General features: G+C 46.0%; 1 protein-coding gene across 1 annotated transcript in view; it reads left to right on the top strand.

The window, feature by feature from the left end:
- Positions 1-6,940: 6,940 nt before the first annotated feature.
- The window catches only part of otos2 (otospiralin 2), a 20,852-nt gene continuing 11,836 nt past the window's right edge, over positions 6,941-15,956 (top strand). Inside the window, 1 exon segment of the mRNA XM_070891306.1 lies at positions 6,941-7,009. Within this exon segment, the coding sequence (XP_070747407.1) occupies positions 6,941-7,009 (69 nt within the window).

Raw genomic sequence — 15,956 nt, forward strand, 5'->3', positions numbered from 1 at the left:
TCAGGCGATGGCGCAGTGTTCTTTCTAACATCTCGGGTACTGCGCACCTCTTGGCGGGCGGGGGGGGCGGGTGTCCGGCGGAAAATTGGAGGGCCTGGCTTTGGGCTCTTCAGAGGCTGGTGTGGGGATTGGAGTGAAAGTGATAGTTGATTCAGTCAATGGGCGTGGGGTCTGGGTGTGTGTCCTTATTGCAGCAGCTAACTCCAACATGCCATCCCTCATGCGCCCTGATGGTGTCTCAACAGCCTGCAATATTCCCTCCCTCATGGTCAGTGACGTGGTTTGCACTACCTCTGACATTCCCTCCCTCTTGGCCAATATTCCCTCACTGATTGTCCTGGACATCGTTCCCATTTCTCGTGTCATTGCTGTTACTTCTCCCGACAGTCCCGCTACCTCATCATTCACCTCACTGATGGCGTCCAGTAGTGATCGGGTAAGGTCAATGATCTCCGCACTCAATGACATAATCTGAACCACATCTGTTAGATCCTGCACCTCAGGAGAGTGCAGTCGAGCTCTCCTTCCTCCTCCTCCCCACGGGTGTAACTCACACCCCACCACCACCGGGACCCACAACCTCGGAAGGTGTGAAACCATGGAATGTCTCACCAGCACTCAGCCCCTTCCGTGACTAGTGGTTTGTCACTGCAATGAGCGACACCTCCTCCAAGGTCAGTACAACAGTGGGAGCTTCATCTAGCTCCATCCCTTCCCCCTCACCTCCAAGTACATGGTCTGGAGGGTTGGTTTAGAAGATGTTCTCTTCAAGCTCGTCCGTGTCTGAATAATCTGCATTGTCAGGGTTGGCCTCAAGTTCTGTAAAATATAACAAGTCAAATGGTTAGCAGCAGAGGAGGGGGCAGGGTGGGTGGCATAAGTAGGCTTACACTTTGCAGGCCAGGCAGCAGGCTGATTTGAAGGACCATGATGAATTTGCAGGTGTTACCCTCTCCATCGAGTGTGGGCCCAGCTTGTGCAGGACTGAACGCTTTTTTCCTGCCAGGATCCATCAAAGCAGTGACCCTCTCTTCCAAGGGTGTCAGTGGCTGCAGATTTGGCGGGCCTCCTGTTCGAGTTCTTTCCCTTTTATTATGTGCCACCTTCCTCTGCAAAGATAAAAATCTAACTTTTTAAAGTGTGTGTCTTCCTGCTGGGTGGGACATACAGACGGCCACATTTACGATTGCAATTCCATTGAATAAATGAAAATATTACACTAACTACTTGACCAAGGTCCTGCCACTTCTTTTTACACTGGCCTCCAGATCTCGAGGTGGTCACCATTGCACAGTAATCTTCTGCAACCTGGTTTCAGAGTTTCTTCATTTCTTTGGGTGGAACTTTTGTGTGACCTCTGCTGGTGTCCAGCTCCTGCCATCTGTTCTCAATCACAGTAACTAGTGCCTCCACTTCTTCCTGCAAGAAATTCTTGGTCCTTGCACCACGTTGCATTTTGTATAGCTGCAGCTGCGATTTTTCCAATGCTCTCACACAGCGCTCCTTGTCTCACACACAACTGGATCTTTAAAAATGGCCAATTGCCAACTTTGAGCTCTACTGCGCATACATAGTCGAGCTCTGAGTTGGCAATCGGCATACGCTCCATTGCAACGATGTCAGAAATGTAACTTTTTTCCCGCGCAGGCGCAGAAGGTGCGGCATTGTTTTTTGGCTCCACATAGCCCCCCAAGGTGACTGAACACATTGTGCAGCGCCAAATTCAAATTATACATCAAAGAAACTTTGGCAAATTATTTCTGGCCAGAAAACGGGCTTGGGCAAAATTGAGCCCGCAGGTTATTCTGCAAGACTGTCAGAGGTACTTATCAAAGACATTCCGAAAATGCAAGTTGACAATGCCTACTGAGGTACCCTCAAACACGAACCTAGTAACTTAAAAAAAAATTCTAGCAAAATGGAAGACACAACTTTCATTTCCAGTAGCTGGGTTGAGTGTCTCTGATGATTCCTTTTAATCCATCTGATAGAGAGCAACCAGAAACATAAAATAGGAATAGGTCATTTAGCCTCTCGAGCCTGTTCAACCATTCGATGAGATCATGACATATCTGCGACCTAACTCCATATATCCGCCTTTACTCCATATCCCTTAATACCTTTGGTTAACAAAAATCTATCAAACTCAGATTTAAAATTAACAATTGATCTAGCATCAATTGCCATTTGTGGAAGAGTGTTCAAACTTCTTCCACCCTTTTCCTAGCTTTACTCCTGAACGGCCTGGGTATAATTTTTAAACTTTGCCCCCTAGTCCTAGACTCCCCAAACAGCAGAAATAGTTTCTCTCTACCCTATCTGTTCCTCTTAATATCTTGAAGACTTTGATCAAATGACCCCTTAACCTTTTAAATTCTAGGGAATACAACTCTAGGTTGTGTAATCTGTCCTGATAATTTAACCTTCGGAGTCCTGGTATCATTCTGGTAAACCTACGATGCATTCTCTCCTAGGCCAGTATATTCTTCCTAAGGTGTGGTGCCCAGAACAGCTCACAGTATTCCAGGTGTAGTCTAATCAGTGATTTGTATAGTTGGAGCATGACTTCTACCCCCTTGTATTCTAGTCCCCTCGATATAAAGGCCAGCATTCCATTAGCCTTTTTGATTATTTTCTTTACCTGTTCATGACATTTTAATGATCTATGTACCTGGACCCCCAAAGCACCAAGGGATCACTTATAATCCCTTCAAACGTCTTGCCTATAATTGACGTCAGATTAATGGGCTGTAGTTCCCTAGATCTGGCTTGTTACCCTTTTTGAAATTTGGAACTACGTGAGCATCCTTCCAATCCAATGGAATAATCGTAGGCTCCAGTGATCTGTTAATGAAGTGGGCAAGGGGCTTGCAAAGCCTATCTCTTTAATCACCATTGGGTAGATGTCACCTGGACCAGCAGCCCGACCTATTTTTAAGTTTCTTTATTCTGCCTAAAATAGTATCCTCAGCTATTTTAACATTTACAATTTTCTTATCTACAATGCAGTCCATAGCTGGTGGTTTGACATCAGCCATAGGACTGAAGACATGCGAATTTATCATTTAACATCATTGCGATGCTGTGAGAGTCTATTTGAATCTGTCCTATGCAGCTTTTGATGGTCCTTTGACTAATAGCTAACTTACATTGTTGGTATACAGTGGAATAATCCCACTGACATTAGAAGCTACAGGTCGTGCAGCTGAGTTTTTGAGAATTGGCCACCATCCTAGGAAGTGATTCTGTAATAGTCACATATTAAAAAATAATAACTTTTACTTATATAGTGCCATTAACGTAGTAAAACATCCCAAGGCGCTTCACAACAGTGTTACAAGACAAAACAGATAAATTTGACCCTGAGCCACAAAAGAAGAAATTAAGGCCGATGATTAAAAGCTTGTTTAAAGAGGTAGGTTTTAAGGAGCATTTTAAAGGAGGAAAGAGAGGCGGAGAGGTTTAGGGAGGGAGTTCGAGCTTGGGGCCCAAACAATAGAAGGCACGGCCACCGATGGTTGAGCAGTTATATTGAGGTATGTTCAAGAGGGCAGAATTTGAGGAGCGCAGACAACTTGTGGAGTTGTGAGGCGGAAAAAGATTAGAGTTAGGGAGGAACAAGGCCATGGAGTGATTCGTAAACAAGGATGAGAATTTTGAAATCGAGGCATTGTTTAACCGGAAGCCAATGTAGAAAATCTTACTTTTAAATGGGTGGCCCTTTATTCTGAGATGAGGAGAAATTTCTTCTCTGAGGGTTGTAAATCTATGGAATTCTCTCCCTCAGAGAGCTATGGAGGCAAGGTCATTAAATGTTGGGGAAAAAAGACCTCTTCTTCAAGGTGGACCACCTGAAATAAGGGATTGACACCTGCCCATATAGCGACCACGGAATCACTCAGACGAAACCTCGGTTCAACCGATCTTTATTCAAGCATATGCAGGGAAAGAGTTCCAGTGAACCCTTCAAAGTACAAGAGTTCTACATGCACAGTTATACAGTTTTTGAGCTGTAGGACCCTCCTACAAAACTTCTACGACCACCGGTTGGCCGACAGCTTATCAGCAGAGCTTCATTGATTTGGTGACCCTTATCAGACTGGCTGCTGAGTGGTTTTCCCAACCCTTCCATCTCCCATCACATATCAGTCTTCTGGAATGTGGTGTTCAACAGTGTCAATTTTGCCTCAGTTTCTCATGACGTGTTGGTTCACCTTGCTTCCCAGGGTTTGTTATGCACCTGGTTTCTTATCAGCCGATACTATCCCTTTCTCAAGAGCTCCAGCCAAAACGATCTCGTTCCCATGAGTGCAGCTGCTGCTACAATGTTTCCAGACAGCTTACTCCCTACTGTCCTTGGTAGGTGTTGTTCTGCACTGAATATGTAAGTTTCCATCAGTCTGTACTAAAGTTCAACACATTTGATGGTTCATTTACCATCAAGCTTTGCTTCTTAGCCTTTCTCAAAAAAAACATCATTTGTAAGTGAGTTTTATAAGCAAGTTTTACATACATAAACGAGTTTTACATACAATCTGTCAATAGGCAATATTACAATCCCTACCGTGAGGTGAAGAAACTCCCGACACGTCACAACCTCCTAATACTGATAAGCCCTTTAATCTGGACCATTTTACATGTTAGATCAATTCATTACCTTCAGTACCCACTTTAGTGACCATCTGTCTGTACTTTTTACCCCCTTACATTGAATATATTTAAGGCGGAGATAGACAGATTTTTGAGTGCTAAGGGAGTAAAGGGTTATGGGGAGTGGGCAGGGAAGTGGAGCTGAGTCCATGATCAGATCAGCCATGATTTTATTGCATGGCGGAGCAGGCTCGAGGGGCCAAATGGCCTACCCCTGCTCCTATTTCTTATGTTCTTAAGCACAGGGGTGATGGGTGATTGTGACTTGATGTGAGTTTTGGATGACCTCAAGTTTACGTAGTGTAGAATATGGGAGGCCGGCTAGGAGTGAGTTGCAGTAGTCAAGTCTAGAGGTAACAAAGGCATGAATGAGGATTTCAGCAGCAGAAGAGTTGAGGCAGAGGTAGGCAATGTTACGGAGGTGGAAAAAGGCGATGTTAGCTGTAAACTAATTTCAGGGTCAAATATGACACCTAGGTTGCGAACAGTAGAACAATAGAACAACAACTTCCTCTCGATAGAACAAAATTAATGCCAAAGAATTCTTGGGATATATTTCATATATTGCCACACAGTAAGTTTTGTTAAACCGAGAGAATTCCTGCAAGATGAAAGTGCATTTAACCAGAATTGCCTGTCCTTATGTAAATTGTCATTACCCACCCAAAAAATCACTAATATCAGCATGGTTTTAAAACTTCAGCCTGCATACAAATTCCAGCATTAGTCACTGCTAATGATAGACAACCTTTAAATTCGTGCAGCTAGAATGTAGACCTGCATGCTTTTTTAAAGTAGTACAGCATATCCTTTAGATTGTCATTCCCACTTCACAACAATGATTTTGAGCTTCACATAACTACACTCGACTTGGCACTTCTTTTTACATTAAAAGTTGCTGTATAAATGTAAGTTGTAGAAAATAGTTTTGTTATTGATTTTAAAATCAACATGACAGCTTCGTAGAATGTTCAGTGGATTTGCAACAAATATACACTTTTTTTGTGAAATTAACCATAGATATTGATCATGGGTTTGAAAGATACTTGCATTTTTATGGAAAAATCAAATTTTTGTCTCTGCTAACTCTTAAACGCTAAAGAGGTTTCTCTTCATAATGAATGGTGGTATATGTCTTTATCCCAAGTGTATACACAGATTGGGCAGTGCTGATAGGAAAGGATTACTGCTATACAAATGGATCTGGATCAAGTTAGCACTCAAGATTACATTCCTGTTTCTGCATTCAAGCAACCAGCACAAGCTCTTCCAGAAACCTCAGATAAGCTAGTAAGATATCACTGTATTACACAAATTTAATTTAATTTAAAGTTTGAGTTTGAATTGTAATTTGTTTAAGTTTAAGGATAGCATAGTTTTGTGGATAAAGGGCGAAAGAGACAATTGTTTTATGGTCCTTTGATAGTCTTATTATAAAACGAACAAAAATCTAATCTGTGGTAATTTATATCTTGCAAAGAATTCACTAATTGCAGAAAATGTAAAACTAATGAGAATGCTGCTCCATTTTTAATGACAAGTAAACTTATTTTGAACAAATTTGTGTTTGGCAAACAGCAATTAAAGTATTGGAATCAAGGTATATATTTTTAATAGGCATAATTTTTAATATATTTTAAATTCAGTAAATTTCCAATAAATAATTTTTTCTTATTTTTATGACTTTGCTTATAAATTGCAGGGTTCAAAAGGATTAAATAAACTCTTAAATTAATGTAGTAATCAAGAATAAGAGTTGTAATAAAAATGTTTGGGGATGCCAAGTACTGAGGGCATAAATCTTTGACAGCCATAGTTAGGCTATTTAATTATACAATATATCAAATGCACATTCTGTAGAAAACCCACAATGGATTGGAGACATCAGGCCGCCTACGAGGTGCGCATGTGCTCATAGGGGCTGTGCAAGTTCCTCTGCATCCCTGGGAAAAGGGCCTCTGCGGCAGCTCAACTTCTGCACAGCGCATGCTTGTGAAATGAATTCGCATTGAGTTTTAAAAAACATAAAAATATATATTTTTCATTCATTTAAACATTAAAACACGTACAATATGGTAGTTATTTTTAGCCCCTTTAAAACATTTAAATTTATTTTTCAAAAAAGTACATTTTTGTTTTAAACATTTAATTATATTGTATTTTAATTAATTTTAAATGTGTAATTTAAAAAAATTTATTATGTTTAAATTTATTTTTATGTGATCCCCATTCATGCTTTTGGGGATTCCTTACATGGGTTGGTTGCGAACCGCATGCGCCCCTGCGATCCATGGGCTTCTATGCAGGCCTATGCGTAGAGGCCCAGGACAGCAAGTCTCCATGGATCCCGAGGCAGGAGGTAAGTGCATAGATTTTTTGTTGGTTGGAGGTATCTGCTCGCAGGAAGCCTCCAACCGCAAATTCAGCCCCATAATTAAAGACCACATTTAGTGTTAGAGATTTTCTTTCTTGTGTTGGGTTTCAAAAATTTAGCATACTTGGGTTCTTAGCATTTGAGAGTTTCAGCAGCAGATGGGTTGAGGTAGCAGTCGAGGTGGGTGACGTTAGAGGTGAAAGTAGGCAGTTTTTATAATAGAGAACATACAAATTTGGAAATTCACCGTGGAATAGGACAATCTGGTTCAGCTTGAGACAGTGGCCGGGGAGGGGGGATGGCATTGGTGGCTCAGATGTGGAGTTTGTGGTAGGGCCGAAGACAATGGCTTCAGTCTTCCCAATGTTTAATTGGAAGCAATTGTGGCTCATTCAAAACTGGATGCCAAGCAAGCAGTCTGATAACACACAAATGGTAAAGGAATTGAAAGGTGGTGGAAAGGTAGAGCTGGGTGTTAAAAGTCTTCATATGGATGCTGCCCCCATGTCTTCCAGTGGTGTCACCAAGGAGCAATATGTAGATGAGGAAGAGGCCAAAGATAGGACTTTAGGAGACGCTGGATGTAACGGTGAGGGAATAGGAAGAGAAGCCATTATTGCAGATGCTCTGGCTAAACTTGTGCTCTATTCACTGCATTAACCAGAAACTTCGCAGGCAAGTCTACTAGACTTTTTTGATATAGTAACCATTTTTTAAATTTTAATGCAAATATTTTAGTATATTTAGTTGGTTTGTTTTGTTTTTTTTATTTTCTATGTGTACATGTTGGAGCATTGGTGCCTGGGTTGTCTAATGCAGATTGGAAAGAATACCATCTCCTAGTGACTGGCTCCTACTGTTCCCATCAACAACGCCCTAGAGTACTGCAGCCTCACCAATGGTGAGAGGATGTAACTAGTCTGACAGGATACATAGGTATTTTCCATGATTAATATAGACACAGTAATTTATAATGGAAAAGATTGACAGGAAGTGCATGCAAACATAAGATTTAAAAAATATTTTCGGTGTACATTTCAGAAATAATATCTAGAGAGAATGTGGAACTTAAAGAAATCAGTATATGTAAACATAGAAACATAGAAAATAGGTGCAGGAGCAGGCCATTCAGCCCTTCTAGCCTGCACCGCATTCAATGAGTTCATGGCTGAACATGAAACTTCAGTACCCCCATCCTGCTTTCTCGCCATAACCCTTGATACCCCGAGTAGTAAGGACTTCATCTAACTCCCTTTGGAATATATTTAGTGAATTGGCCTCAACTACTTTCTGTGGTAGAGAATTCCACAGGTTCACCACTCTCTGGGTGAAGAAGTTTCTCCTCATCTCAGTCCTAAATGGCTTACCCCTTATCCTCAGGTTCTGTGACCCCTGGTTCTGGACTTCCCCAACATTGGGAACATTCTTCCTGCATCTAACCTGTCTAACCCCGTCAGAATTTTAAACGTTTCTATGAGGTCCCCTCTCATTCTTCTGAACTCCAGTGAATACAAGCCCAGTTGATCCAGTCTTTCTTGATAGATCAGTCCCACCATCCCGGGAATCAGTCTGGTGAATCTTCGCTGCACTCCCTCAATAGCAAGAATGTCCTTCCTCAAGTTAGGAGACCAAAACTGTACACAATACTCCAGGTGTGGCCTCACCAAGGCCCTGTACAACTGTAGCAACACCTCCCTGCCCCTGTACTCAAATCCCCTCGCTATGAAGGCCAACATGCCATTTGCTTTCTTAACCGCCTGCTGCACCTGCATGCCAACCTTCAATGACTGATGTACCATGACACCCAGGTCTCGTTGCACCTTCCCTTTTCCTAATCTGTCACCATTCAGATAATAGTCTGTCTCTCTGTTTTTACCACCAAAGTGGATAACCTCACATTTATCCACATTATACTTCATCTGCCATGCATTTGCCCACTCACCTAACCTATCCAAGTCACTCTGCAGCCTAATAGCATCCTCCTCGCAGCTCACACTGCCACCCAACTTGGTGTCATCCGCAAGACTTACTAGGGCTCAATTTTCCTCAGTGATTTGCGGCATTCTTTTGGAGCAGGCTGCTCTTTTTGGACTAAGTTGAAAAACCACAGTTTCCCCAATCAATTTGCACCAGTATAACTCCGTTAGTTACGATTTTTTTAAGTCAGTTTTTTTTTTCAGCCAAAGGGGGCGTAGCCAGCCATCTTCGCCACTTCTGGCCATTTAGGGAAGTTTGGCCAGCTGAGAGTTACTCTAGTTCTGATTAGGCCAGTGTATGTGGCCTCTCCAGAAAAACCTTCCCTAGAGTTAAGGAAATTGGCGCAGCAGCTGCCCGGATACACAAAGAATTGAAAAAGACATAGAAGCAATTTGCCTCCAACCCTGCCCAAAGGCTGTCCGGTCCCATTCTCTGTCCCCGGTTCACACACCACAAGGCTGTCTGGTCCCATTCTCGATCCCCTCACACCGAGCGAGTGGAAGGGAGAGAGACCGGCAAGGTGGAGGTGTGTTGCGAGCTGGCTGTATGCTCCACTTTGCAGCATCAACTTGCATTGTATCCCTGGTTACCATGGCAACCTGATCTTTTTGGCGCCGATCAAGACTCCACCCCCAAAACTAAAGGTCGGGTTAGGCCACGCCAAAATGAAGAAATCCAACGGGGAAACTTACAAAATTTTTTTTGCCGTACTTGGGCCCAAAAAAATCGGGCGTAACTCTTCAAGTACGCCAAAAAAATACTTTGGGGAAAATTGAGCCCATAGTACTGGAGAAATTAATGGGACTAAGTGTCAACAAATCCCCTGGACCTGACGACCTTATTCTTAGAGTTTTAAAAGAGGTAGCTGCAGAGATAGTGGATGTACTGGTATAAGTCTTCCAGAATTCCCCAAGGATTGGAAGGTAGCAAACATATAACCCTGCTATTTATGAAAGGAGGAAGAGAAAATACAGGGAACTAACTATAAGCCAGTTAGCCTAACATCAGTATTAGGCAAAATGCTAGAATCCATTATTAGGGACGTAGAAAATTGTAATATGATTAGGCAGCGTCAACATGGTTTTATGAAAGGGAAATAGTGTTTGACAAATCTGTTGGCATTTTTCGAAGCTGTAACTATTAGGATGGATAAAGGAGAACCAGTGGACGTAGTGCATTTGGATTTTCAAAAAGCATTCCATAAGGTGCCACACAAGAGGTTATTACATAAAATTAGGATGGATTGAGGATTGGTTAATGGACAGAAGACAGAGTAGGAATAAACCAGGCTTTTTTAGGTTGGCAGGCTGGAACTAACGGGGTACCACAGGGATCAGTGCTTGGGTCTCGGCTATTTATAATCTATATTAATGACTTAGATGAAGATACTGAGTGTAACGTATCCAAGTTTGCTGATGATACGAACTTGGGTGGGAAAGTAAGCTGAGGAGGACGCAAAGAGATTACAGAAAGATATCGACAAGTTGGCCAAGAACATGGCAAATGAAATATAATGTGGGAAAGTGTGAAGTTATCCACTTTAGTAGGAAAAACAAAAAAGCAAAATATTTTTTGGATGGTGAGAGACTGGGAATTGTTTGCACTCAGAGGGATTTGGGTGTTCTTATACATGAATCATAGAAAGTTAACATACAGGTATAGCAAGCAATTAGGAAAGCAAATAGTATGTTAGGTTTTGTTAAAAAGGGATTGAAGTATTAGGGTAAAAAAGTCTTACTACAATTATACAGAGCATTGGTGAGGCCACACCAGGAGTACTGTGTACAGTTCTGCTGTCCCTACATAAGGAAAGACAGACTTGCTACAGAGGGAGTCCAGTGAAGGTTCACTAGACTGGTTCCTGGGATGAGGGGATTGCCCTATAAGTAGAGATTGAGTCGACTAGGCCTATATTCCTTAGAGTTTAGAAAAATGAGAGGTGATCTAATTGAAACATAGAAAATTCTTGAGGAGCTTGAAAGGGTTAATGCTGGGAAAATGTTTCCCATGACTGTGGAATCGAGAACATGAGGTCATAGTCACAGAATAATGGGCAGGCCATTTAGAACTGAGATAAGGAAAAATGTCTTCACTCAAAGGGTTGTAAATCTTTGGAATTCTCTACCCCAGAGAGCTGTAGATGCTCAGTCGTTGAGTATATTCAAGACAAATGTCGATAAATTTTATATGGGGATTGTGTGGGAAGGTGGAGTTGTGGTAGATCATTAGCCGTGATCTTGATGAATGGCGGAGCAGGCTCGAAGGGCTAAATGGCCTACTCCTGCTTTACTTCTTATGTAATGTATATAATATCAAATCACAAAAATAAGGGTAGAATGTATAACTTTAAAATGGGAAATGAATTACGGCCTGGTACCATTAACCCTTGCCCTTTAACCCAGCATCACCTGAAGCCTACATTGGAGATTGGGGGTCTTGTCTCCTTTGTGTTAACTTGCAGATGATCAACTAATAGTATAATAGGTCACAGGACGGGAGAGTGGAGAGCACCAGTTCCAACTGTCACAGGACGGGAGAGTGGAGAGCACCAGTTCCAACTGTCACAGGACAGAAGGCCCAAGTTTAAGGCCGCGCCTAAAACGGCGCTGCCCGGACCTGGACGCCTGTTTTTCGCGCCAGAAAGTGCGCCTAAAAAAAATTCTCCGGCTCCCTGCAGGTCCTCTGGAGCTGAGCGCGGCGCAGCACGAGCTGTAGGGGGCGGAGCCAGGTCCCTGCGCTGAAAACAGTGGTGGGACCTCTGCACATGCGTGCTACATGTGCAGTAGCTCCAGGTGTCCAAAACTGTGGGAGGGGCCCGAAGCACGCAGCCCCTAGCCCTGGCCGAATGGCCTCACTGGGGCTGTGTGAATAAGGCTCCTCCCACCCGACTGGACCCCCGCCCCCCCCGGACCTCCGCCACTCTCTCTTTCCCCCTTTCCCCCCCTCCACCTGTAAATCCAGCCCGAGGTCTTGGGCCCGGCCGTTCAGCCTCCTTCTCTCCCTTCCCCATCCCCCCTCTCTCCTTCCCTCCCTCCCTCTCCCCCCTCCCTCCCCCCCTCTCTCCTCCCCGTCCCTCCCTCCCCCCCTCTCTCCTCCCCTCCTCTCTCCTTTCCCCCCCTCTCTCCTTTCCCCCCTCTCTCCTTCCCTCCCCCCCTCTCTCCTTCCCTCCCCCCCTCTCTCCCTCACTTCCCCCCTCTCTCCCTCCCTCCCCCCCTCTCTCCTTCCCTCCCCCCTCTCTCCCTCACTTCCCCCTCTCTCCCTCACTCCCCCCCTCTTTCCCTCACTCTCCCCCCTCTTTCCCTCACTCTCCCCCCTCTTTCTCTCACTCCCCCCTCTTTCTCTCACTCCCCCCTCTTTCTCTCACTCCCCCCTCTTTCTCTCACTCCCCCCTCTTTCTCTCACTCCCCCCTCTTTCCCTCACTCCCCCTCTCCTTCCCTCACTCCCCCCTCTCCTTCCCTCACTCCCCCTCTCCTTCCCTCACTCCCCCCCCCTCTCCTTCCCTCACTCCCCCCCCTCTCCTTCCCTCACTCCCCCCCCTCTCCTTCCCTCACTCCCCCCCCTCTCCTTCCCTCCCTCCCCCCCCTCTCCTTCCCTCCCTCCCCCCCCTCTCCTTCCCTCCCTCCCCCCCCTCTCCTTCCCTCCCTCCCCCCCCTCTCCTTCCCTCCCTACCCCCCCCTCTCCTTCCCTCCCTCCCCCCCCTCTCCTTCCCTCCCTCCCCCCTCTCCTTCCCTCCCTCCCCCTCTCCTTCCCTCCCTCCCCCACTCTTCTTCCCTTCCCCCCTCTTTTTCCCTTCCCCCCTCTTCTTCCCTTCCCCCCCCTCTTCTTCCCTTCCCCCCTCTTCTTCCCTTCCCCCCCTCTTCTTCCCTTCCCCCCCTCTTCTTCCCTTCCCCCCCTCTTCTTCCCTTCCCTTCTCCCTCTCTCCTTTCCTTCCCTCCCCCTCTCCTTTCCTTCCCTTCCCCCTCTCTCCTGCCCTCCCCCTCTCTCCTGCCCTCCCCCTCTCTCCTGCCCTCCCCCTCTCTCCTGCCCTCCCCCTCTCTCCTGCCCTCCCCCTCTCTCCTTCCCTCCCTCTTTCCCTCCCTCTCCCTCACTCCCTCCCCCTCTCCTTCCCTCCCTCACCCCCCCTCCCCCCTCTCTTCCCTCCCCCCTCTTCTTCCCTCCCCCCTCTTCTTCCCTCCTCCCTCTCCTTCCCTCCCTCCCTCCCCTCTCCTTCCCTCCCCCCCTCCCCTCTCCTTCCCTCCCCCCTCTTCTTCCCTCCTCCCTCTCCTTCCCTCCTCCCTCTCCTTCCCTCCTCTCTCTTTCCCTCCCTCCCTCCTCTCTCCTTCCCTCCCTCCCTCCTCTCTCCTTCCCTCCCCCTCCTCTCTCCTTCCTTCCCTCCCTCCTCTTTCCTTCCCTCCCTCCCTCCTCTCTCCTTCCCTCCCTCCCTCCTCTCTCCTTCCCTCCCTCACTCCTCTCTCCTTCCCTCCCTCACTCCTCTCTCCTTCCCTCCCTCACTCCTCTCTCCTTCCCTCCCTCACTCCTCTCTCCTTCCCTCCCTCACTCCTCTCTCCTTCCCTCCCTCACTCCTCTCTCCTTCCCTCCCTCACTCCTCTCTCCTTCCCTCCCTCACTCCCCCCCTCCCTTCCTCCCTCCTTCCCTCCCTCTACCTCAATCAAAAAAAAATTAATGAAAAATACATTTTAAAAAAAAAAAATCAATAAATAAAATAAAACTGGGGGTCCGTCCCAGCACGCTGTTGGAGTTCTCCCGGTGCTGCAGTCGGTAATTAGAAAATGTTTTATTTATTGATTTTTTTTTTTAATTGTATTTTTTTTTTTGATTGATTTATTGATGTATATTTTATTATTGATGATGGCTCTTTATTTATAAAACTGAAGTGTTTAATGTTTGTAAACTTCCTTTTAACCCCCCCCCCCCCCCCATTCCCTATGCCTAATTTGTAACCTACGCCTGATTTTCTAAAGTGTAGACAAGGTTTTTTCAAACGTACAAAAATCTTCACTTACTCCATTCTAAGTTAGTTTGGAGTAAGTTTTCACTGCCGAAACTTTGAAAACAGGCCCCCTTTTGAAAAAAAAATTCTGTTCCAAAGTGAAACTTCTAACTGACTAGAACTGGAGCAAACTAAATGCCGAGAATTCAAATTTCTAAGATACTCCATTCTAAACCAGTTGCTCCAAAAAAACAGGAGCAACTCAGGCCGAAACTTTGCCCCAACGAGTGGGGAGCACCAGTTCCAACTGTCACAGGAGTATCCAGTCGTGTCTCGGTAACTGGCCCCAAAGGAAATGGAGTGTGGGAAATTACACTCCGCTTCCATTGAGGGGTGGTAAGGCCAATTCTGCAACGGGAGCAGGACTTCCATGCTGGGAGCTAAAATTCCCTGCCCCAGAAGGTTATCGCCCCCAAGATGGGAGCCTGTGCGGGGAGGCAGAGGGAAGTGGAGGGGAGACGGGTGCTGGGGATGGAGGGGAGAGTGGCGGAGGTGGGGGATGGAGAAACCCAGGGCGGGGACGGGAGGGGCCACATTGCAGCGGAGGTCTCGGGGGGGGGTGGGGGGGAGGCGAAGTGTGTTGGAGGGGCGGCCTGGGGGCTCTGTGCCTCGGTGCGGGGAGTGTTCAGAGTGGGGTGGATGGGTTGACTGCGCAGATGGCGGTTGGTGGATGTGGTGTGATTGGCGTCGCGGGGGCGTGGCTCCGGGGTGGCCGGGGCTGGGGGCTCGACATCCGGGGGTGTTCGGCATTTGGGAAGGATTCTGATGGGACGGGGGCAGGTTGGGTGCGGGGGGAGTGTTCCCGGTGTTGGGTGGGTCCGGAGCCGGGGGGGGGGGGGCACGGTCTTGGGATGGGGGTGGGCTTTTGGGGCTGGGATGGGGAGAGACTTCTTCACTCGGGGAGTTGTTGGCCTGTGGGGTTCCCTGCTGCGGAGAGTTGTTGATGCCAGTTCATTGGATGTGTTCGAGAGGGAGTTGGATGGGGTCCTTGCGGCTGGGGGGGGTCGGGGCGTGTGGTGGGGGGGGGGGGGTTGCTGGGGTGGGTGATCAGCCATGATCTTGTTGAATGGCGGTGCAGGCTCGAAGGGCCAAATGGCCTACTCCTGCACCTATTTTCTATGTTTCTATATTAAAACTGTTTTGTTTGCACGCAGTTCTTGTCTATAAACCTTCTTGGTATCAGCTTTTTGGCTCACATTTTTATGCCAACTTTTACTGTTATAAATTTCTATGTCCACATTTTTCATTCAATTTTCCTATGGCAACTTTCACCATCATAACTTTTTGATAAATCAATTAAATCACTCAAAGCTTTTTCAAAATATTTTCATCTACCATATTTTCTCAAATAACTGACATTTCTATACCTAAATAATATTTTAAATAGAATTAACATAAACATATTTCTTCATAACCTGATCAAATATATCAACTGAATTGTCTTTGTACCTTCGAATATATTCTTTGAAGTTCTTACTTAAAGATAGTATCCTAACCCAAAAGGAGCTTAATTAAAGGAGGAGAGTGAAGCAGATTGAAAAATGATCACCAGAGGGAATTAAATAATATAGATACATTTAAGAAAAACTAGATAAGCATATGAGGGAGAAGGAAGTAGAGCGTTAGGCTGATAGTTATTAAGGAAGGATGGGAGGAGGCTCGAGTGAAGAATAAATGCCGGCATGGGACTGGTTGGGCTGAATGACCTGTTTCTGTGTTGTATTGGTGGGGAGTCGTCGACAAGGACTGAGGAGGGAATGGGGGGATGGGGAGTTGACAAGGACTGAGGAGAGGGAGAGGGGATGGGGAGTCGACAAGGACTGAGGAGGGAATGGGGGGATGAGGAGTCGACAAGTACTGAGGAGATTGGGGGGGGATGGGGAGTCGACAAGGACTGAGGGGGAGGAGGGACGGGGAGTCGACAAGGACTGAGGAGATTGGGGGGAGGGGGGAGTTGACCCAGG

The sequence above is a fragment of the Pristiophorus japonicus genome, chromosome 10 (genome assembly GCF_044704955.1).
Source record: "Pristiophorus japonicus isolate sPriJap1 chromosome 10, sPriJap1.hap1, whole genome shotgun sequence".
NCBI classification, from domain to species: domain Eukaryota; kingdom Metazoa; phylum Chordata; class Chondrichthyes; family Pristiophoridae; genus Pristiophorus; species Pristiophorus japonicus.